Source organism: Hipposideros armiger, unplaced genomic scaffold (assembly GCF_001890085.2).
Source record: "Hipposideros armiger isolate ML-2016 unplaced genomic scaffold, ASM189008v1 scaffold_265, whole genome shotgun sequence".
NCBI lineage: Eukaryota > Metazoa > Chordata > Mammalia > Chiroptera > Hipposideridae > Hipposideros > Hipposideros armiger.
The window spans coordinates 993,110-1,011,384 of record NW_017731615.1 but is presented as its reverse complement, the minus strand read 5'-3'; the positions used below and the strand labels follow the sequence as shown (position 1 = coordinate 1,011,384).

At 35.4% G+C, this 18,275-nt stretch overlaps 1 protein-coding gene across 6 annotated transcripts in view; it reads right to left on the bottom strand.

Annotated features, from left to right (window-relative positions):
* The window catches only part of AKAP6 (A-kinase anchoring protein 6), a 473,754-nt gene that overhangs the window by 29,296 nt on the left and 426,183 nt on the right, over positions 1-18,275 (bottom strand). For all 6 annotated transcript variants that reach the window (XM_019656775.1, XM_019656773.1, XM_019656770.1 and 3 more), the window contains one exon: positions 17,654-17,869. In XM_019656775.1, coding sequence (XP_019512320.1) covers positions 17,654-17,869 — 216 coding nt within the window. The remainder of the gene's footprint in view (positions 1-17,653; positions 17,870-18,275) is intronic.

Below are 18,275 nucleotides of genomic sequence, written 5' to 3'. Positions count from 1 at the left end.
AAAAAAAAAAAAAAAGAAAATGCTAATACAGACTACACACTGGGAAGGAAGCAGTTGGTTACTAGCTGCAGAAGGTAGCTCACTGGACTCCTCCCAGGCCCTGCCCTGCATGCCCCTCCCTCCCTGCCCCTACCCACACCAGGAGGAATAAGGGTTTTAATATCTTAACTCATCGCTAACTGATTCAGAATGCCTGGCTGGTCAGCTATACGCAACATAAATATAATTAAAGGTTTCCTTGGTTGGGAAAACCATGAACACATGAGAAGGTGGAAAAGTGGGTCCATAAAGACTGAATTAAGGGCAGTCTGCTTTAGGAAGAAAAATAAATAAGCAGACTGAAGCAAGTTAATATGAACTTTTCAGACACTCTTCATTCATTCATTCAATAAATATGTATTCAGAAAATGTATTCAAACATATTTACTGAAAGAAACAGAGAAAGTTTAGTTTTATGACCTAATAGGTGAGATCACAGTCAGTCTGTGATAAGATAGAAGAGGTGAACTTGATCTACTCTAGGAGGTCAGGAAAAGCTTGCCTGAGGAAATGGCTTGAGCTGATTTCTGAAGGATAATAAGAATTTTGGTGGGGCGAGAACTCAAGGTATGCGTGAGTGGGAAAAGCGGCAGGAACAAGGCTCCTAGGCACGAGGGAGCATGCTACATGCGGGCCTGACAGCAGGCAGTGGGTCTGGCGTGCAGCGGGAGGAAATGTGACTGGAAGTAAGTCTGAAGAAGCAGGCAAGATGGTGGCATGATCAGATTAGTATTTTTTAAGGCTTAGTCAAGGTTGCAGGGTAGAGAACAGACTAGAAAAGAGGCAAAAGTTGATGTGGGGAAGGCAATGTTAGAGGTTACTGCAGTGATACAGGTAAAAATAAGAATAATAACAACAAACATTTATTGAAGACTTTCTCTGTGTCTGGTAATGTCCTATACACTTTATGGGAGATGCTTGTAGCTTGGACTAAAGGGGTGTACAATTAGGGAAAAATGAGTGGACTGTAGAGTTACTTAGAAAGTAATACCAATAGGACCTAAAAAACGTGATTTTTAATTAAGTATTCCATCACTTTACTTAAGTGTTTGCTTAAAATATGCCATGTATATTATTAGAAATCCCTATTGTTTCCAATTTTGTTTTGGTTTTATAAATAAAACATGATAGACATCTTCATATAAATAACTAAGATTATTTTCTGAGAGTAAATTTGAAAAGGATAACTACTAGGTCAAAGGGTCTGAACACTGTGTAAAATATTGATAAGTAGCTAAAAATGATGACAGTCTACAACCCAGTCTCACCTCTTGAATACTGGGATTTGTCACTAATTTTCCCTTTTATTGATGGGTAAAAAAGAGCAAATTGTGTTACTTTGCATTTCTTTCTTTACTAGTTAGATTGGATATTTATTTATGGGTTTAATAACCATTTGTATTTATTACTTTATGAATTACTTGATCATATTCTTTGCCTATTTTTTTATATATTTATAACTAACTGGGTGAACAGTTATTGGGGCAAAAGATTGCTGCAATGTGAAAGGATTTCAATCTAAAATGGAACTAGAAAATATGAAATGGAGAATCTCATGCCTGCTCCCTCAGAAGAACAGAACTGAAGAACTGAAACATTGATTCCCTGTAAATGCCTGACTGATAGAAGACCAAGACTTACCTCCTAATCAGTGAACATCTACCAAGAATCTCTCCCCATCCTCAAGCCAATGAATTTACTACTTGGATTCTGGATGGAATTCTCCCTCTTCGTACTTCTTGTTTATAAATACAGCCTACCCCAAACCCTGTAGCATGCTATAGCATGCATTTCCCAAATTGCAAGCCATCTGCTATTCCCAAGTAAACTCAATTTCTGGTCATTCTAGCTTGCCTCAGTTTATCTCCTCATTGAGGTTGACAGTAGTCAGAGTAGAGCCAGCCTATGGAGGTTTGGAGGGTTATGAACTTTGACTTACAAGCAAAATGGAGCTACAACATATCCTATTCAGTGTGATAACATCAATACAACAGGATTTCAGTCATTAAGGCAAGACAGTGGTATGCTGAGTAGACTGGAGGGGCTACTTGGAAATAAGCACATTGGCAGAAGTCGAGCTGTGGTAATAGGAGTAGACTAGAATTAGGATAGTGAGAACAGAAAAAGGAGAGTGTGATCTTTCACAATTTTTCACACAAAAATTATTAAGGGAAGCGGGAAGCTATATTCCAGTCCAAACCCACTTGTACTGTTAACAGTTCCATTCCTTCAAATTCTGTACTAAAAAGGTCTTCCCTCCTTCAGGAACCATTCTTTTTGCCCTTGGGCTGTCTGTGCTTACAACCCTTCTGCTTCAGTCTGGGTTTCAACCTCTTGCTCAGGCCCTTTTGGATTGATGCTTCCTAATAATATAGGGGAGGGGCATGAGGACTATTTTTACAAAAGAAGGAACTAGGAGGTTGGATTCCAAGCCTGCTGCCTACGTGCTCCAAGACACAGAACTCGGGCGGGCATTAATCAATCACACAGAACAAACCATCTGAAACCTACTGAGCACAGAGATTCCATTACAGCCATTCCTGTAATTCAACCTACAACAAACAAGCCATAGGCTGTACCTGACAAAAGTTAAAGTTAAACCTGCCCCTATTCTTCCTGTACCTGGCATAAGTTAAAGATAAACTTACCATTGTTCTTATTTCCTCCTTTTCCCCAAACTAAGAAATTTACCACAGGAATAAGAAAACGCATATAAACCCTACCCCAATGGGACAGAGAGGGGGTCTGTCTTCCACTAGTGATTAGACACCACCACTATGTCTGTGGGGTGGCCTTTAGTTTCTTACTCTCTGCTAAATAAACTTACTTTCACTTTAAACTCTATCTCAGCTCACCTTTGGATTCTTTCCTATGTAAGGCCAAGAACCTTCTTGGCCCAGGGCCTGAGTTCCCACTCCGGGGGACTCACCCTGCTGGCATCACTAAGAACTGGATTCCTAGCCCTCCTTGACCCTGATCCTGCATCTTAGATTTTTCCTGGATTTATATCCTACAGCCTTGAATCAGATTTGCCCTTCTTCTACACCTAGTACTAAGCTCTGGAGCCCTAGCTTGGGTTAGAGTCCTTCATTTGAACCAGGGTTGAGGACTTCTGATCTTAGCAGGTAAAGAGCTTTGGAAGTTGTCACTCCTATTTTCAAAAGAAGGAAAAGCTAACCAAACTGAAAATCTATGACTTTTCTCAGACCCCTCAGAGAACTGAGGTTGCAGGACAAACTGTTACCCTGAAATCTGTGGACACAGGTGAATCCAGAGAATCACAGATGAGATCTACTTACCTGAAGCAAAAGCTACTGGAACCACAAACTGGTAGCAACTTTTAAATAGTAATTTGAATGAATTTTAATGAAATGAATTTAATTTAAAGTCTCTGTGTGGACAATTTGAGACTAAAAAACTTATAAAGACTATAATCTTAGAAGGACCCCATGTTTTCCTGGGTTTTGCCTCTAGGAATCCAAGCAGGTTCTTAAAGAGATTTCCTTGTGATTCTGACCGTGGGAAGGAAGGAGTAACCATTGTGAAATACACCCAAACATTCTCCATAACTAAAACTGACTTTGCTGGGGCAAAAAACTTCACCAGAGCCTGTTCCACCTGAGGGAAGGGCATTTCTCTGATTTCACTTTTTTTAGCCTTCCTAGCTCATCTAAGGGGGTAGAGAAGAAACATTTATGAAGGTCACAGCCCAAGGGCACAGGCCCACTAAAAGTAAGAGTTAATCTTAAAATTATAGAACACTTCTCTTTCCTCACTTATTATCACTACACCAACGGGGTTCCATTATATTTCCAATAACAGCATATTTGAGCTAAAAAATATCGTGCAGATATCAGAGAAAGAATTATTAGGAAACCTCAAAGGCAACAGAGGAGAAAAAAAACAAGGACACTAAAGGAGTTTGGAGTTCAGCATAAGAGGATTACAGCTACAGCAAACATTAAATACAACTCAACTCCTATCCAGATTAACATAAAATCTTACACTAATGTCCTATTTACTTCAATTCCTATTACCGGATACATCATGTCTAACTTTCAACAAAAATATTACAAGTCATGCTAAAAGGCAAGAAAAAAAACATAGTCTGAAGAGACAAAGCAAACACCAGAATAACTCAGATATAACACAGATGTGGGGGCTAACAGACAGAAAAATTTAAATAACCGTAAGTAATATAGTAAACATTCTAACAAAAAAAAAAACAACCTACAGGGATAGATAGGTAATGTAAGCAGAGAGATGAAAAGAATGAATTGCAAAGAAATGTTAGAAAAAAAGAATTAAAAAACTGTAAAAGAAGTGAAGAATGTCTTTGATGGACTGATCAGTAGACTGGATATGGCCAATGAAATAATCGATGAGCTTGAAGATAAGTCAACAAAAAATTCCAAACTAAAATGCAAATAGAAAAAAACTGACAACAAAAGATAAAACACCCAAGAACTCTGAGACAATTTCAAAGGGTACAATACATGTGCAACTGGAATACCAGCAAGATGAGAAAGAGAAAATTGAGGACAAGAAATATTTAAAGTGGAATAACTGAGAATATTGCAAAATCAATGACAGACACCAAACCAAAGACCCAGGAAGCAGGATAAACAACAAAACATCTACACCTAGATAGAAGTATTATTGTATATCCAAACTGCAGAAAACCAAAGACAAACAGAAAACCCTTGAAAGAAGTTAAGAGGGGAAAAAAAGCCTCACCTATGGAGGAACAATACAAGAATGAGAGTTGACTTCTCAACACAAACCATGCAAGGAAGAAGAGATTAGAGTGAAATATTTAAATAAGCAAAAGAAAAAAAACCCACTAACCTGAATTTTCTATACCTGGAAAATTATTTTTCCAAAGTAAAGGAGAAATAAAAAAATTTTTCAGACAAACAAAAACTGAAGGGATTCATTGTCAGCAGACCTCCCCTGCAAGAAATGTTAACAGAAGTTCTTCAAGAAGAAGGAAAATTATGTAGGTCAGAAACTTGGATCTGTGTAAAGGAGAAAGCATTGGAGAAGGAATAAATGAGGTTTAAATAAAATCTTTCATTTTTCTTATTCTTAATTGATCTAACAGATATTGTTTATTTTAAGTAGTAATAGTAGCAATATTTGGGGAAATGAATGACAGCAATATCATAAGGGATGGGAGGAAGAAATTGAGAATACTGTTATAAGGATAGCCCTATACATGTGAAACAGTACAGTGCTATTGGAAGGCAGGCTTAGATTTGTTTAAAAGGTACATTACAAGATCTGGGACAATCACGAAACATTTTCTAGAAAGAAGTGTAATGGGTATGCTAAAAAAGAAAACAAAATGGAATCATATAAAATGCTCCATTAAAATCAAAGAAAGCAGAAAAAAGAAGGGAGAAAAGAAACAAAAAACAAATGCAATAACTAGAAAATAGTTACAAACATAATAGGTATTATTCCAGCTATATTAATAATCTCTTTAAATGTGGGTGGTCTAAGTACTGCAATTAAAACTAGAGATTTTCAGAGCAGATAAAAGAACAAGATCCCACTACATGTTGTCTACAGAACCACCATTTAAATGCAAAAACTCAGAAAGGTTAAAAGGACGCAGAAGGATATACCATGCTAACATTAATCAAAAGAAAGCTGAGGTAGCTATTATATGTAAATTTCAGACAAAGCAGACTCAAAAACAAGGAAAATGATCAGGGATGAAGAGGAACATTACATAATAATAAAGAGATCAATTCTCTAAGAAGACATAACAATCCTAAACGTGTATGCTTCTAACAAGAGGACGTCAAAAAAAAAAAGTGAGGCAAAAATGGATAGAACTGCAAGGAGGAATAGAAAATCCATTATGATAGTCGTATTTCAAACAGTGCTGAGGATTTCTGATTTTAGCTCTATTCTTTCAGTAATTGATAAATCAATCAGTATTCTTTGAGTAACTGATATATCAATCAGTCAGAAACTTGTAAAGATAGAGTTGACCTGAACAGCCCTATCAACCAACTAGATCTAATTGACATTTATGGAATATTTCATTCAACTACAGCAGAATACACACTCTTCTCAAACTCATGTGGAACATTCACCAAGATAAGACCATCTTCTGAGCCACAAAACAAACACTTAACAAATTTAAAATAATAGAAATCATGCAATGCCTGCTTTCACACCACTATGGAATTAAAACTAGAAATCACTCACAGTAAGATGGTTGAAAAATCCCCAAACATTTGTAGATTAAATAACATATTTCTAAGTAATACATATGTTAAAAAGGAAGTATCAAGAGAAATTTTAAAATATTTTAAATGAATTAAAAATAAAAATATAATTTATCAAGATTTGTTTGATGCAACAAAAGTAGCCCTTAGAGGGAAATTTATAGCATTAAGTGTATATATTAGAAGACAGATCTAAAAATCAACAACTTAAGCTTCTACTTTAGGAAACAGGAAAAAAAAAAACCCAGCAACTTAAGCCTAAAACAAGCAGAAAAAAAGAAATAATAAAAATTAGACAAAAAATCAATGAAACTGAAAATAGGAGAACAATAAAAAAAAAATCAACTAAATCAACCAGTGCTGAGAGGGCTGTGTCTAGAATTAATTCAACCTGTTTAGTTTTGGCCAATTCTAGCTGGAAAGGAGGAGGGTAAGGATGGAAAGTTATGTCAACCATGGAATCTATCACTTTGACAGGATTTCCTCAACTACTTATTTCTCTGTCGTTTGTTCATGTGTTTATTAAGCAAAAATATATGAATTGCCTAGTATACCAGGCAATGCATTAATTTCTAGGCAATTACAAAGATAAATAAGACGTGGTCCCTGAAATAACATAAATAATAATAGAAGCTAACATATACTGACTGTGTAGCAGCAGTTGTTCAAATAACTTTTCACCTGTCATTTAAACCTCATGCAATCTGAAGTAGGTATTATTATTATCACCATCTTACAGATGAAGAAACTGAGGCATAAAAGAGTTGAATAATTTGCCACAATCACATAACTACTAAGTGGCATGATCTGGCCCAAGCTCTTAGAATCACTGCATTCTACTGCCATACTCAAGGAAAGGAAATTCCTCAACTTCTCTTGACAACCTATTCTGTCTACTGGAAATCTTCACATTAAGGACACAAGTTGTATTTAAAATCAAGCCCTTCAACTGTAATTTAAAATCATTTCCTTTTTTCTTTCTCTTTCCCTTTCCTTCCCTTCCCCTTCTTCCCTTCCCTCCCCTTCTCCACCCTCCCTCCCTCCCTCCCTTGATTTCTTTCTTCCTTCATTCCTCATGTCCTCCCTTCCTTCTTTGGCTACTTTGGAAACAGGAGGTAGGGCATGCAGAGCTGTATATAATGCACTTTCATATATTTGAAGAAAAATGATAATGGATTTATAAAAGAAAAATAAATTTATTGGAAATTACTTTTAAAAGAGCTTTTTGGTATTTGAAGATTGGTTAGAAATACTCTAAAGAAGAAAGCTGTTTTTGACATGTATAAAGATTTTTTAACAACCATCTCTCTTGTAAGTAATTAAGTACAAGTAATTACATAATTACTTGATTATGTAGCAGCACTAAAATTTTACAGGAGGTTTTTCACTTAAACTCAAGCCTTATAAAAATAATTGCCACAAGTCAAAATTATTTTCTAAATGCAGTAATTCTTTCTGCTTTCCGATTTTTTTTAAAGGGGGGTGGAATCTAGGTCTATTTTTGTTTAGCATCCAGAACCAGAGAAATAAGTAATTTAATAATGTGTCAGTGTGTTCAGACACTGACTTAAAACAGAACAAATCCCTAAGTTACAATGGTGAGAAACACTTAGATGGGAAATAAAATTATAAGCCAAGGCCACATTTTAGGGAATTTCTCTGGTCATAAATTTCTAAAATCATCAGTCATATTAGGGTGAAAATGCTATTATTTTAGTCACAACACAGCAGTTTAAAATAGTTGGTTTCTCAAAATGCATCACCAAATAAACAGATTGGGAGATAGAAAAATAAAGAAGACTCCCAAAACATCATTTTATGTTACCTCTGCTTGTGAGACAAGCTTGGGTAACGTAATGTGTGGAGTATTTTTCACCCTTTTCTTTCACTCTTTCTATATTTCTTTCTTTTTTTTAAAGTGAGCTGTCTCATCATGGCAAATTTTCTCAAGTTCTTAGAACTCTAATTAAAATGTGGTAATTGGTTATGTTACCTCAATTACCATGATGCATGGACATTGATGCAAAGTGACACCAATTGAATCCCTTGGGTGTTTTACCCTGGGGCCATCCCATTTATCGTGGCCTTATTATTTTCAATTATGTGGCTAAGATGTGTTGCATACTTTCAAGGCCAATAAGTGTGCAGGGGTTTTCTGAGCACAAGGTTCTGTTTTCAATGCTAGAGCTCTGGAGTGGCAGGGCAAAAGGAAAAAAATATATATATTTCTGTGAAGACTAAAAACTTAAAATCCTAATTTTGCTAAGGATTCAAAGGCACACTTGCGGCAATAAAGGTGTTTCAAAGGAATCCAGATTATTTATGTTTAAAACATTTGTTTGAAAAGCAACTATGAGATACTTGCTATGGGTAACTACTTCTCCTAAGAAAATAGTGATGGCACCATTCAGAGGCCTTACGTGACGGTGAGACAGGTGAGGAAACTGAGATAGTAAAGAAAAAGGTTTCTTCCTCTTTAGGTAAAGGTTTGGGTTTCAAAATGGGCTCAGAAGAGCTGCACTGAGTCCTTTAAAGGTGTAGAGTATGAGCATAACAGTATTTTACAGAGATCTTTCCGCAGCATGAATGCGAAGGTAAGAGCATTCATTCCAAAATGGTTACAGCATATAGTTTCCCAATGGGGACTCCACTGGTGTTTGTGGGAAAGAAGCCATAGAGCGCTGCATGGTAGCTGTCTCCTCACACCCACCCACTCAGTGCGAGTGATTGTGAATGACTGGCCATTGTGAATGACTTCTGGGCCTTTCTCCACAAAAATCTAGGAGTGAATTAGGACATTATTTGAGGACATCATCAATAAATATAATTTGACACTTTGTCAAACCAGTTTCATTTTCCGAGTATGATTCCTGCGTCATCACCAGGTTTTCTTTTTATAAAAAAAACCACATTCTCAGATTTCTGAAAACTACAGAAAATTCTCTGTCCTTTTACTTATGAGTTTATATCTCGATTTAGTTTCAGTATTTCCAAATAGGTACAGCATTCGTTCATAGGCTGCCGGTGACAGAAAAAACAGAATTGGGAAAGTTGTGAGAGAGAAAGGAGTTGTACTGTACAAAGACGGACAGAGCAGGGCTATCTGTGGTCGAGTCCTAGACTTTATTTCCATATCAACACCCAGAGAGCCATGGATTTGCAACATTTTGAAAGTACTTTACCTTGAAAGTACTTTTCAGTCTAAACTTCATGTGTTTATTAATTGTCAGGTCATTTCCCCCTTTCTTTTTGTCTTTGCAATCAATAGCAAACTCAAGAGAGTTTTACATAGAATTCATCTTATTATTTTTTAGAAATACTTTTGAAGTAACAAATATTGAGTGATAATAATTGATGGCTGTATCCAAAGTATTTAACTCATAACAATACATGATGAAGCCTAAATTTCAATGTATTATTCAAACTTCAATTTTTTGAAAAAAACTGTTTTTCTGTCTTAAGTTATTTATTATTATTATCATTATTGTTATTATTGTTATTAATTGATTTCTCATCATTTGGTTTGCTTGTTTTTTCCAAATAAGCCCAATACTTAATTCCATCCATGTAATTTTCCTAATGAATCCAACTGTTTTTTCACTTAAGAGCCAATGGACAAGAGTGGAGGAAAGTATTGGATTTACTTCCAAATGGAATCCTCTAACTAAATCCAATTTAGCTTGAGTCTTTATTCTTTAACACATTATGCAAAAATTCTTAGGACTGACCACCTAATAGAAACTGCTGTGAATTGTTTATATGGTTCTTCCTTTATTCGATTAAAAAAATAATCCCAGGCAGTTTCTAATCAAAAGGGAAATAAGACTATGAATCATTAATACAGGATATTATAACCAGCCAAAGTAGTCTTGGGGGTAAAAAGGCGAGGAATTATATCAATAAACCCTTTAAGAGCTGAAAAAGCTTAAAGTACTAGAGTCAGGTCTTCCTCTACTCACTAGCTCTATCACGTTGGGCAATTTACTCAATCTTCTAAAATGTAGTTTCTTCATCTACAGTTGTTATCAAGATGAACTGAGAGGATGTATCAAAAATGGTACCCCAGTGATTTAGGACATACATAGTACATGTTCAATACTGCTAGCAAGGAACACAACAGCCCCATCCTCATAGTGATTCACACTTACACTATTTGGCTTTTTAGACAATCAAACAGACAAAATTAACATGAGAAAATAAAATAAACTGAGAAATAAATTGCCTCACAGTATATGCCACCTCTTGTGTTAGTAACTTGGTGGAATCCCCAGAGGGAACCAGTCTGCATTAAACTAAACCTGTCTGATAGAGAGATTTTTTTTTTTGAGATGGCATTTGAAACAAGATATGTAATTTGTGATATAAACAAATCAATGCTGGAAAACTGGTCTTAATACAAATTCCATGAAAGTCAGTAGTTTCTGTGAAGCATGTGTAAATGTAATAAGAAGCCCCAAGTACTTAGACAAAGTGTGTAAGTGATCAACTGACTCACATGGCAGTCCAAATTCTCTCTTCTCTATTTTTTCCTAGTACTTTAAAAGGGAAGATGCTTGCCTACTCCTCTTTGTTAATGTTCTCATAAGAAATTGCTGCTTTTGCTAGCCCACTTAGATATGGTTAATTTGGAGCAATTAATATATCACCTGTGATAATGAAGACATTTAATCCATAATTTTCTAAATTGTATTGGAAAATGAGGTTACCTATTTTCAAAATCCAGCACGTTCAATTTATATTTATAAAGGTCCTGTTAATTTACTTGAGTTTTAAAAAGTGGTCGCATATGCTCCACTCTTACTGTTAAAGAAGGCTTGATCTTAGAGAGACAATTTAGAATGTTGATTCAGGACACTGAAGCTGGAGACAGAATGCCTAGGTTTGAATGACTGACCAGTTACAAACTAGCTGGTTAACTTTGGACAAGTTGTTGAAACATTTTTTCCCAATTTTGTCTCAATTTTTTCTTCTGTAAAATTGAGAGGGTAATAGTACATATATCGCATGGTTGTTAAAAAGTCTTAAATGACTTAACATGTAAATCACTTAGGACAGTCAGCGCCTGACACATGTTAAGTGCTAAGTATGCTAGCTGTTTATTATTAGTAGTAATATTAGTATTAGTATTAGTATTAGTATTACTACTACTATCATTATTCCCTTCACAAAGGAATGGCCATTTTTATTTACTTACTTCAAGGTAAGGATACTCACTGCCAGGCTTCAGGATAATCTATCAACTCATTTGTAATTAAGTAAAATTCTGTACATGCCCATTGTTTTTTGAATAGTTTTACTGAGGTATAATTGGCATAAAATATACTCCACAACTTAAAATGTACAATCTTGTGTTTTGACATAAGAATATACTCACAAAACCATCACTATAATCAAGATCATAAATATATCTGTCACCCCAGAAAGCTTCCTCATTACCCTTTATAATTCCTCCAATGATCACAAAGATTTTACCCTATATATATTTTTTTCTAAATGGTTTCCTACATTTTACATTTAGGTCTATGATCTATTTTGACTTCATTTTTATATATGGTGCAATAAATAGTTCAATTTTGTATTTGTTCATATGGATATTCACTTATTCCAGGGTCATTTGTTGAAAGACTATTTTTGGAATTGCCTTCGCACTTTTGTCAAAAATCAATTGACCATTTCATTTATGTGCAGCTCTACCTCTGAAATAATTATCCTATTCCATTGATCTATTTTTGGCCTTGATACTAATGCTCTTTACTACTATAGGTTTATTATAAGTCTTAAAATCAGGATATGTAAGTCCTTCAACATTATTCAGCTCTTTCAAAATTATTTTAGCTATTCTAGCTCCTTTTCATTTTCATACGAACTTTAGAATAAGCTATCACTAGGATTTTCTTTTAGATTATATTGACTCTACAGATAAATCTGGGAAGAATTGATATCTTAACAATATTGTGTCTTCTGATCCATGAACACAGTATAGTTCACCCCTCCTTTAGTTATTTAGTTTCTCTCAGCAATATTTTGTAGTTTTCAGAGTATAGGCCTTACATATTTTTGTTAGATATATCCCTAAACAATTCTTGTTTTTGCCACTATTGTAAATAATATTGTTTTTAATTTCAATTTCTGATTGTTCATTGATAGTACATAAAAATATAATTGATGTTTGTATATTGATCGTGTATCTTATAGCCTTGTTAAATTCCTTTATTAGCTCTAAGATCTCTTTCGGAAATTCTGTAGCATTTTCTACGTAAATGATCATGGAGTCTGTGAGTAAAGATAATTTTGTTCCTTAATTTCCAAGTAGCATGTCTTTAATTACTTTTTCTTGCTTTATTACACTGGCTAAAACTTCCAGTACAATGTTGAATAGAAATGGTGAAAACAGACATCTTTGTCTTTTTTTTTTCTGTATTAGGAGAAAAGCAATCAATCTTTTACCCTTAAGTATGATGTTAGCTGTAGATTTTTTGTATATGCCCTTATTGAGTTGAGGGATAAAGTTCCTACTTTACTCTTAGGTTTCTGAGTTTTTATCAGGAAGGGTGTCGGACTTTGACAAATGCCTTTTCTGTACCCACTGGGAAAATCATATAGTTTTCCTTTCTTAATCTGTAAATATGATGAATTACATAGACTTTTTTCCAAATGTTACGCTAACAGCATTTTTAGGCTAACCCTCACATGAGCATAATGTATTATCTTTTTTTATATATTGTTGATTTGATTTGATAAAATTTTGTTAAAAATCTTTCTATATTCATGAGGGATATCATTCTGTAGTTTTCTGATCAGCCTTGCTAGAGGTTTATCAATTTCATTGATCTATAAAAAAACAGCTTTTTGTGTAATTGATTGTTTTCCCAATGTTTTTCTATTTTCAATCTCAATTATTTCTGCTCTGGTCTGTATTATTCATAACATTCCCTTATATTCTTTTAATATTATAAATCTGTAGTGATATTTGTCTCTTATTCCTTTTATTGATAATTTGTCTCTGAGAAAGGAGCCAAAGGAACAAAGTTCAAGCTTCTTTGGCTCATAAAGAAAGAAGGCAGGAGACCAGAAATAAAAAAAGAAAAACATATGATTCAAATGAAAATTAGAATTAAAGCTTGAAAAATATAGACAGAGATCAATTTTACCAGTAACATGAAATAAACAAAAGTAAGTCTGGCCAAAGAGCTTGAATGTATGAAGAACAAAGCATAGTGTCAAATAATTATGCAATTTCAAATCTTGATGATAAAGGAGAAAGGTGCGTTTGGACTGTGTCTCTTTTGACTTCCAGAATTTAATTCAAGATCTCTTGCTTTCTTATAATTTATTTAAAAATCAATAAATATATTAATCATTTGCCTAGTTAGGATAATAGGAATGTTTGTTTAATTGGCATTAATACATTTATCTGAATTTTTCTGAATACTATGGATCCATAAGTTTGTCAGTATTAACTGTAAACATGAAGCCAATAATTACCTATGAATATTACTTAATATGGTTAGTTGTATATTTGTATTATCTTTCTAAGTTTACTTTTGAGGAGAGGGAAGATATCTTATTTACCTCTGAATCTCTAACATTGACTAATATAGAGCGTCACTTAGAGAAAATTCCCTTATCTAACAAATATTATGGAGTACCGATTAAACCCTATGTACTATATGGGGCTTTGGGAATGCAAAGGTGAGCAGAAAGTAGTTGTGTGGAAGCATTCTTCAGACTAGTGGAGAAGACCAACAGTAATCAAATCACACAGACAGATGTAAACTGAACAATGAGGATCACTGGATGGATGATTAGGTGACATCTCTTATACAAGCTATTTCCAAAGTGAAGAATGAAGAGAATCCTGTAACACAGAGAATCAGAGCCTCCAATTCTAACCAAGCACACAGTTTTAGAACCACTTTATCCAATACCTCATTCAGAATTTCCTTCAGAAATAACTTTTAAAGAACAGTGAGTATATCACTGGATATTTCATATCATGTTTTAGAAGTTGGAAACATTGTCTTATCAGATAAGAAGGTCAAAAGGCATCTATGTGGTGGTCTCAGGCAGGTCTTAGAGTCTTATAGGAACATAACAACCCTCAAAGCCATTTTGTGAGAATATGAACATTGAGAATTCATATAGAAGATATAGTAACCCAAAACCAATGCCAGAATGAAACAAAATGTATTATATAAAAACATATACTCATTCATTTAGCAAGTTTCATCAAACATCTACTATGAGCAAATATGTCCCAGACCCTAGAAATATAGCAGTGAAAGTCCTTGTGTATAAAAAGAAGATGGCACAGGGGTAAGGACATACGAGGTGTGATCAAACAATATAATAAGTGTTCAAATAAAAATAAACTACTGCAGTAAAAGACACATTGCCATTAATCCCCCTCAAAATACTTCCCTTCACTTCAAACACTCTTATCCCATCGTTCTTGCCACTTTCTGAAGCAGTTCTGGAAGTCTTCTTTCCTGAGTGTCTTTAGTTGTGCTTTCATGGCTGCCTCGATGTCCTGAATCATTCTGACTTTGGGGAAGAGCCAGAAATCACACAGTTCCATATCCGGTAAATAAGGTGGATGAGGACACACCGTAATGTTTTTATTTCACAGAAATTGCTGTATACCAGAAGCAATGTGTGACACAGAGCGTTGTCATGGAGGATGATTTAGGGCACACTTTAAAACACACCTTCTCTCAACCATAGCTCACACCCAACTGACTGCACCAAACAACTTGAAACCTGTCACACACTGTTACTAAGGTTCGATGTGCTGCTTCCCATATTGAAGATCCTACCTTTCCGATGGATGGCGCTTGGCAGCAGCATTCACCGTATCTTGTGATCACAACGGAAAGGCTCCGTGTCACACAGCACTTCTGGTATACGTCAAATAAAAACATTACAGTGTGTCCTCATCCACCTTATTCACCAGATCTGGCACCGTGTGATTTCTGGTTCTTCCCAAAATCAAAAAGACCATGAATGGTAAATGTTTTGAAATGATTCAGGACATTGAGGCAGCCATGACAGCACAACTAAAGACACTCACAAAAAAGGACTTCCAGAACTGCTTCAAAAAGTAGCAAGAACTATGTGTTTGAAGCAAGGGGGAGTGTTTTGAGGGGGATTAATGGCAATGTGTCTTTTACTGTAATAATTTTTTATTTGAACATTCACCATAATTTTTTATCACACTTTGTGTGATGAACAACCAAATAGACCACTTACAAGCTTCCGATTCTCTGCAAAGGCAGCCTCCCATGTTGGTGCTATACTTGTCTGTCCATCAAAACAATTCAGACTCTTTACCCAACCAACAAAGATCAGAAGCAAGAAAATTTTCCAACTTGATGAAGTACTCTGTGCTCATTGTATTAATGCCACTCTACTCTTCTATCCCTTTCTTGACAGTGATTTTTCAACCCCGTTTAGCACAGAGGACCTTATTTGCTACCTTCATCATTCCAAACAACCTATACATTCAGCAGCCAACCTGAAGAAAGGGTGGACTTTTCTCTATCTGCAATTTATATTTACCTCCATGTAATAGCTTGGGCCTCTAAGAAGTAACTAGGGTTTCACAGAAGTAGGATAAAAATGTCTACATCTGGTCTGAAGATATCTAGTCCAGCATCCCTGATCATATGATTTCAAGTAAATCCCCAAAGAAACCCATCTTTGTCTCCTTCAAAGCAATTTGAATACTTCCAAAATGTCAGAGCTTCTGCAGGTGCAGCTGGTTTTGTGTAACTTTTATTATGGCCACTATCATGATTAGAGGCTTCAAACTACAAAATAAAAAATAACCTCTTCTGTCCTTCCAAACACTCAAAAAGAAGAAGAAAAAGAAGAAGGAGAAAGAGAAGGAGAAGGAGGAGAAGGAGAAGGAGAAAAGAAAGAAAGAAAAAAAAAGAAAGAAAGAAAGAGAAAAAATAAAACAAAAGACAAAACCCTAGGTAAGTAGCTTCACAACAAACAGTTCATTTTCAAGAAAAGGCATCCAATTATATAAACTCTGAACTGTAAATAACTTGGAAGTAGGGCCGGCCGAGTGGCTCAGTTGGTTAAGAGCTCGCTCAAGAGTTTGAGCCCTGAGCAACAGCGGTTCGATGCCCATTCCGAGCTGAGCTGCCACTGAGCTGCCAACAGGTGGCAGGATGGCTCAGCTACATAAATAAATAAATAAATACATAAATAAATAACTTGGAACTCTTAAGAAATTTAACAACTTCTGCTCAAAACAATTAAACTGAACTGTTGATCAGATCACCCCTAGACTCAACATAGCTAGGGATGCAAAAAGAGTGAGAAAGCTTACTGATTCATTATCTCCTCTGTCCCCAGTCTCTAATGCCAAACTCATCAGATAGTAAATATTACGGCTTTGTTAAAATTATAATTCATAGGAGCCTCTTTGTCAGTAGCAAGATTATTACATTTGATTTTTCAATTTTGAATCTTGAACTTTCCAAACATATAGAACTGATGATATAAACATATAAAACAAACCTTCCATTCTATGTATATATGTATGTATATATGTAAGCATGTATGTGTGTTTGTATTTCATTTATGTAAGTCAAACATGAGAATTAGGCCTTCAACTAACAGACACTGACTTCAAGGTCATTTGGGGAATGCAATCCTGTTATCAATAAACCTTTTTCCTTAAGGATAGGAAGGTTTTCTGGACAAGTACATATTCTACATTATAATAAGACAACTCTAGTCAGATACACTTCCTTCATCTAGCTGCAGCTTAAAGTCACAGTAAATTCGAAAAATTCTTAAAAGATATTCCTACTTCTACCTTGAGCACTGAATTGAAACACTAGGAGGCAACTTGCTAGTTCTTAGCAATGCAATTCTATCAGGAGCACCAAGCAGGAATAATGGAGATCGCTGTGCAAATAGTGTGAATTCACACCACATAACAAAAAGGTAAACAGGACCCTTTACTTCACTGCCTTGCCTGCAGAACATACACATTGCTCCATATGCTCTGAGAGTGGTAAACTAACTTCTAGCAAAATCTTCATGGGGTATCGTCATGATTAATGAATATCGTTGGTGAAGGAATGACTGAAAGAATTGATGGCTTAGTTTGACAAGGTTAAGTAAAATATACATGTGATTTTTTGAAAAGACAATGAGATACACTAAAATGCATCTTATTAGTAGGCAAATAAACCTCTATTATGACAAATGGCATTTCATTTACTGTTTGGAGATAGCTATCCCTTTAGTTAGCAAAACCTCTTATAAGATGAATACCTAATCCCTGAAATAATTTTTTTTCTGAGTCAAATGAAAGGCCATTATGCTTAAAAAAAAAAAACCAAATCACTCACAGCTTCCTTTCCCATCTTCTTCTGTAGGCGTGTCTGCCACTGGACAGCCTGCATGACAATGGCTTCCCACCGTCTTTCAAGGTTTACGATGATCAGCTGCATGGGCTGGTGGTCTGCATTCAGGTTGCAGGTCTCCCCATCATCCAGGAGGTGCTGACATAACCGCAGGATGGAGGCCACTCCACGACGCCGCTGCTTGATTTCGCCACAGAGGGACTGCAACACAGAGAGGAATTGATGCATGAGTGCTTATGGGGCAGGGTTCCCTTCCATCATCCTTCCATCATCATTTCTGTAGTGATATGTTCAATTATGAGCCATCGGACAAGAGGGGCTCTGGAGTCGCCTTTAGATTGGAGGCCTCCTACAGATGCCCAGTTTATGCCAATGAATTGAGCTGCATCCCCATCTTCTTCCCTTTTTCACAGATTTCTCCATCTAAAATGTTGAGTCCCACCTTAACACCTAGGTGATTAGCAATTTATAGCTTCAGGACATAAATCATTTAAATCCTATGAACGCCAAACAGATTACATGCTTTGATACACAGTCACAAGAAAAACAAAAGACAAAGTCCTCCAAAAAGGAATTTTTCCAAATTTACTCCTAGGGTTTTTTTTTT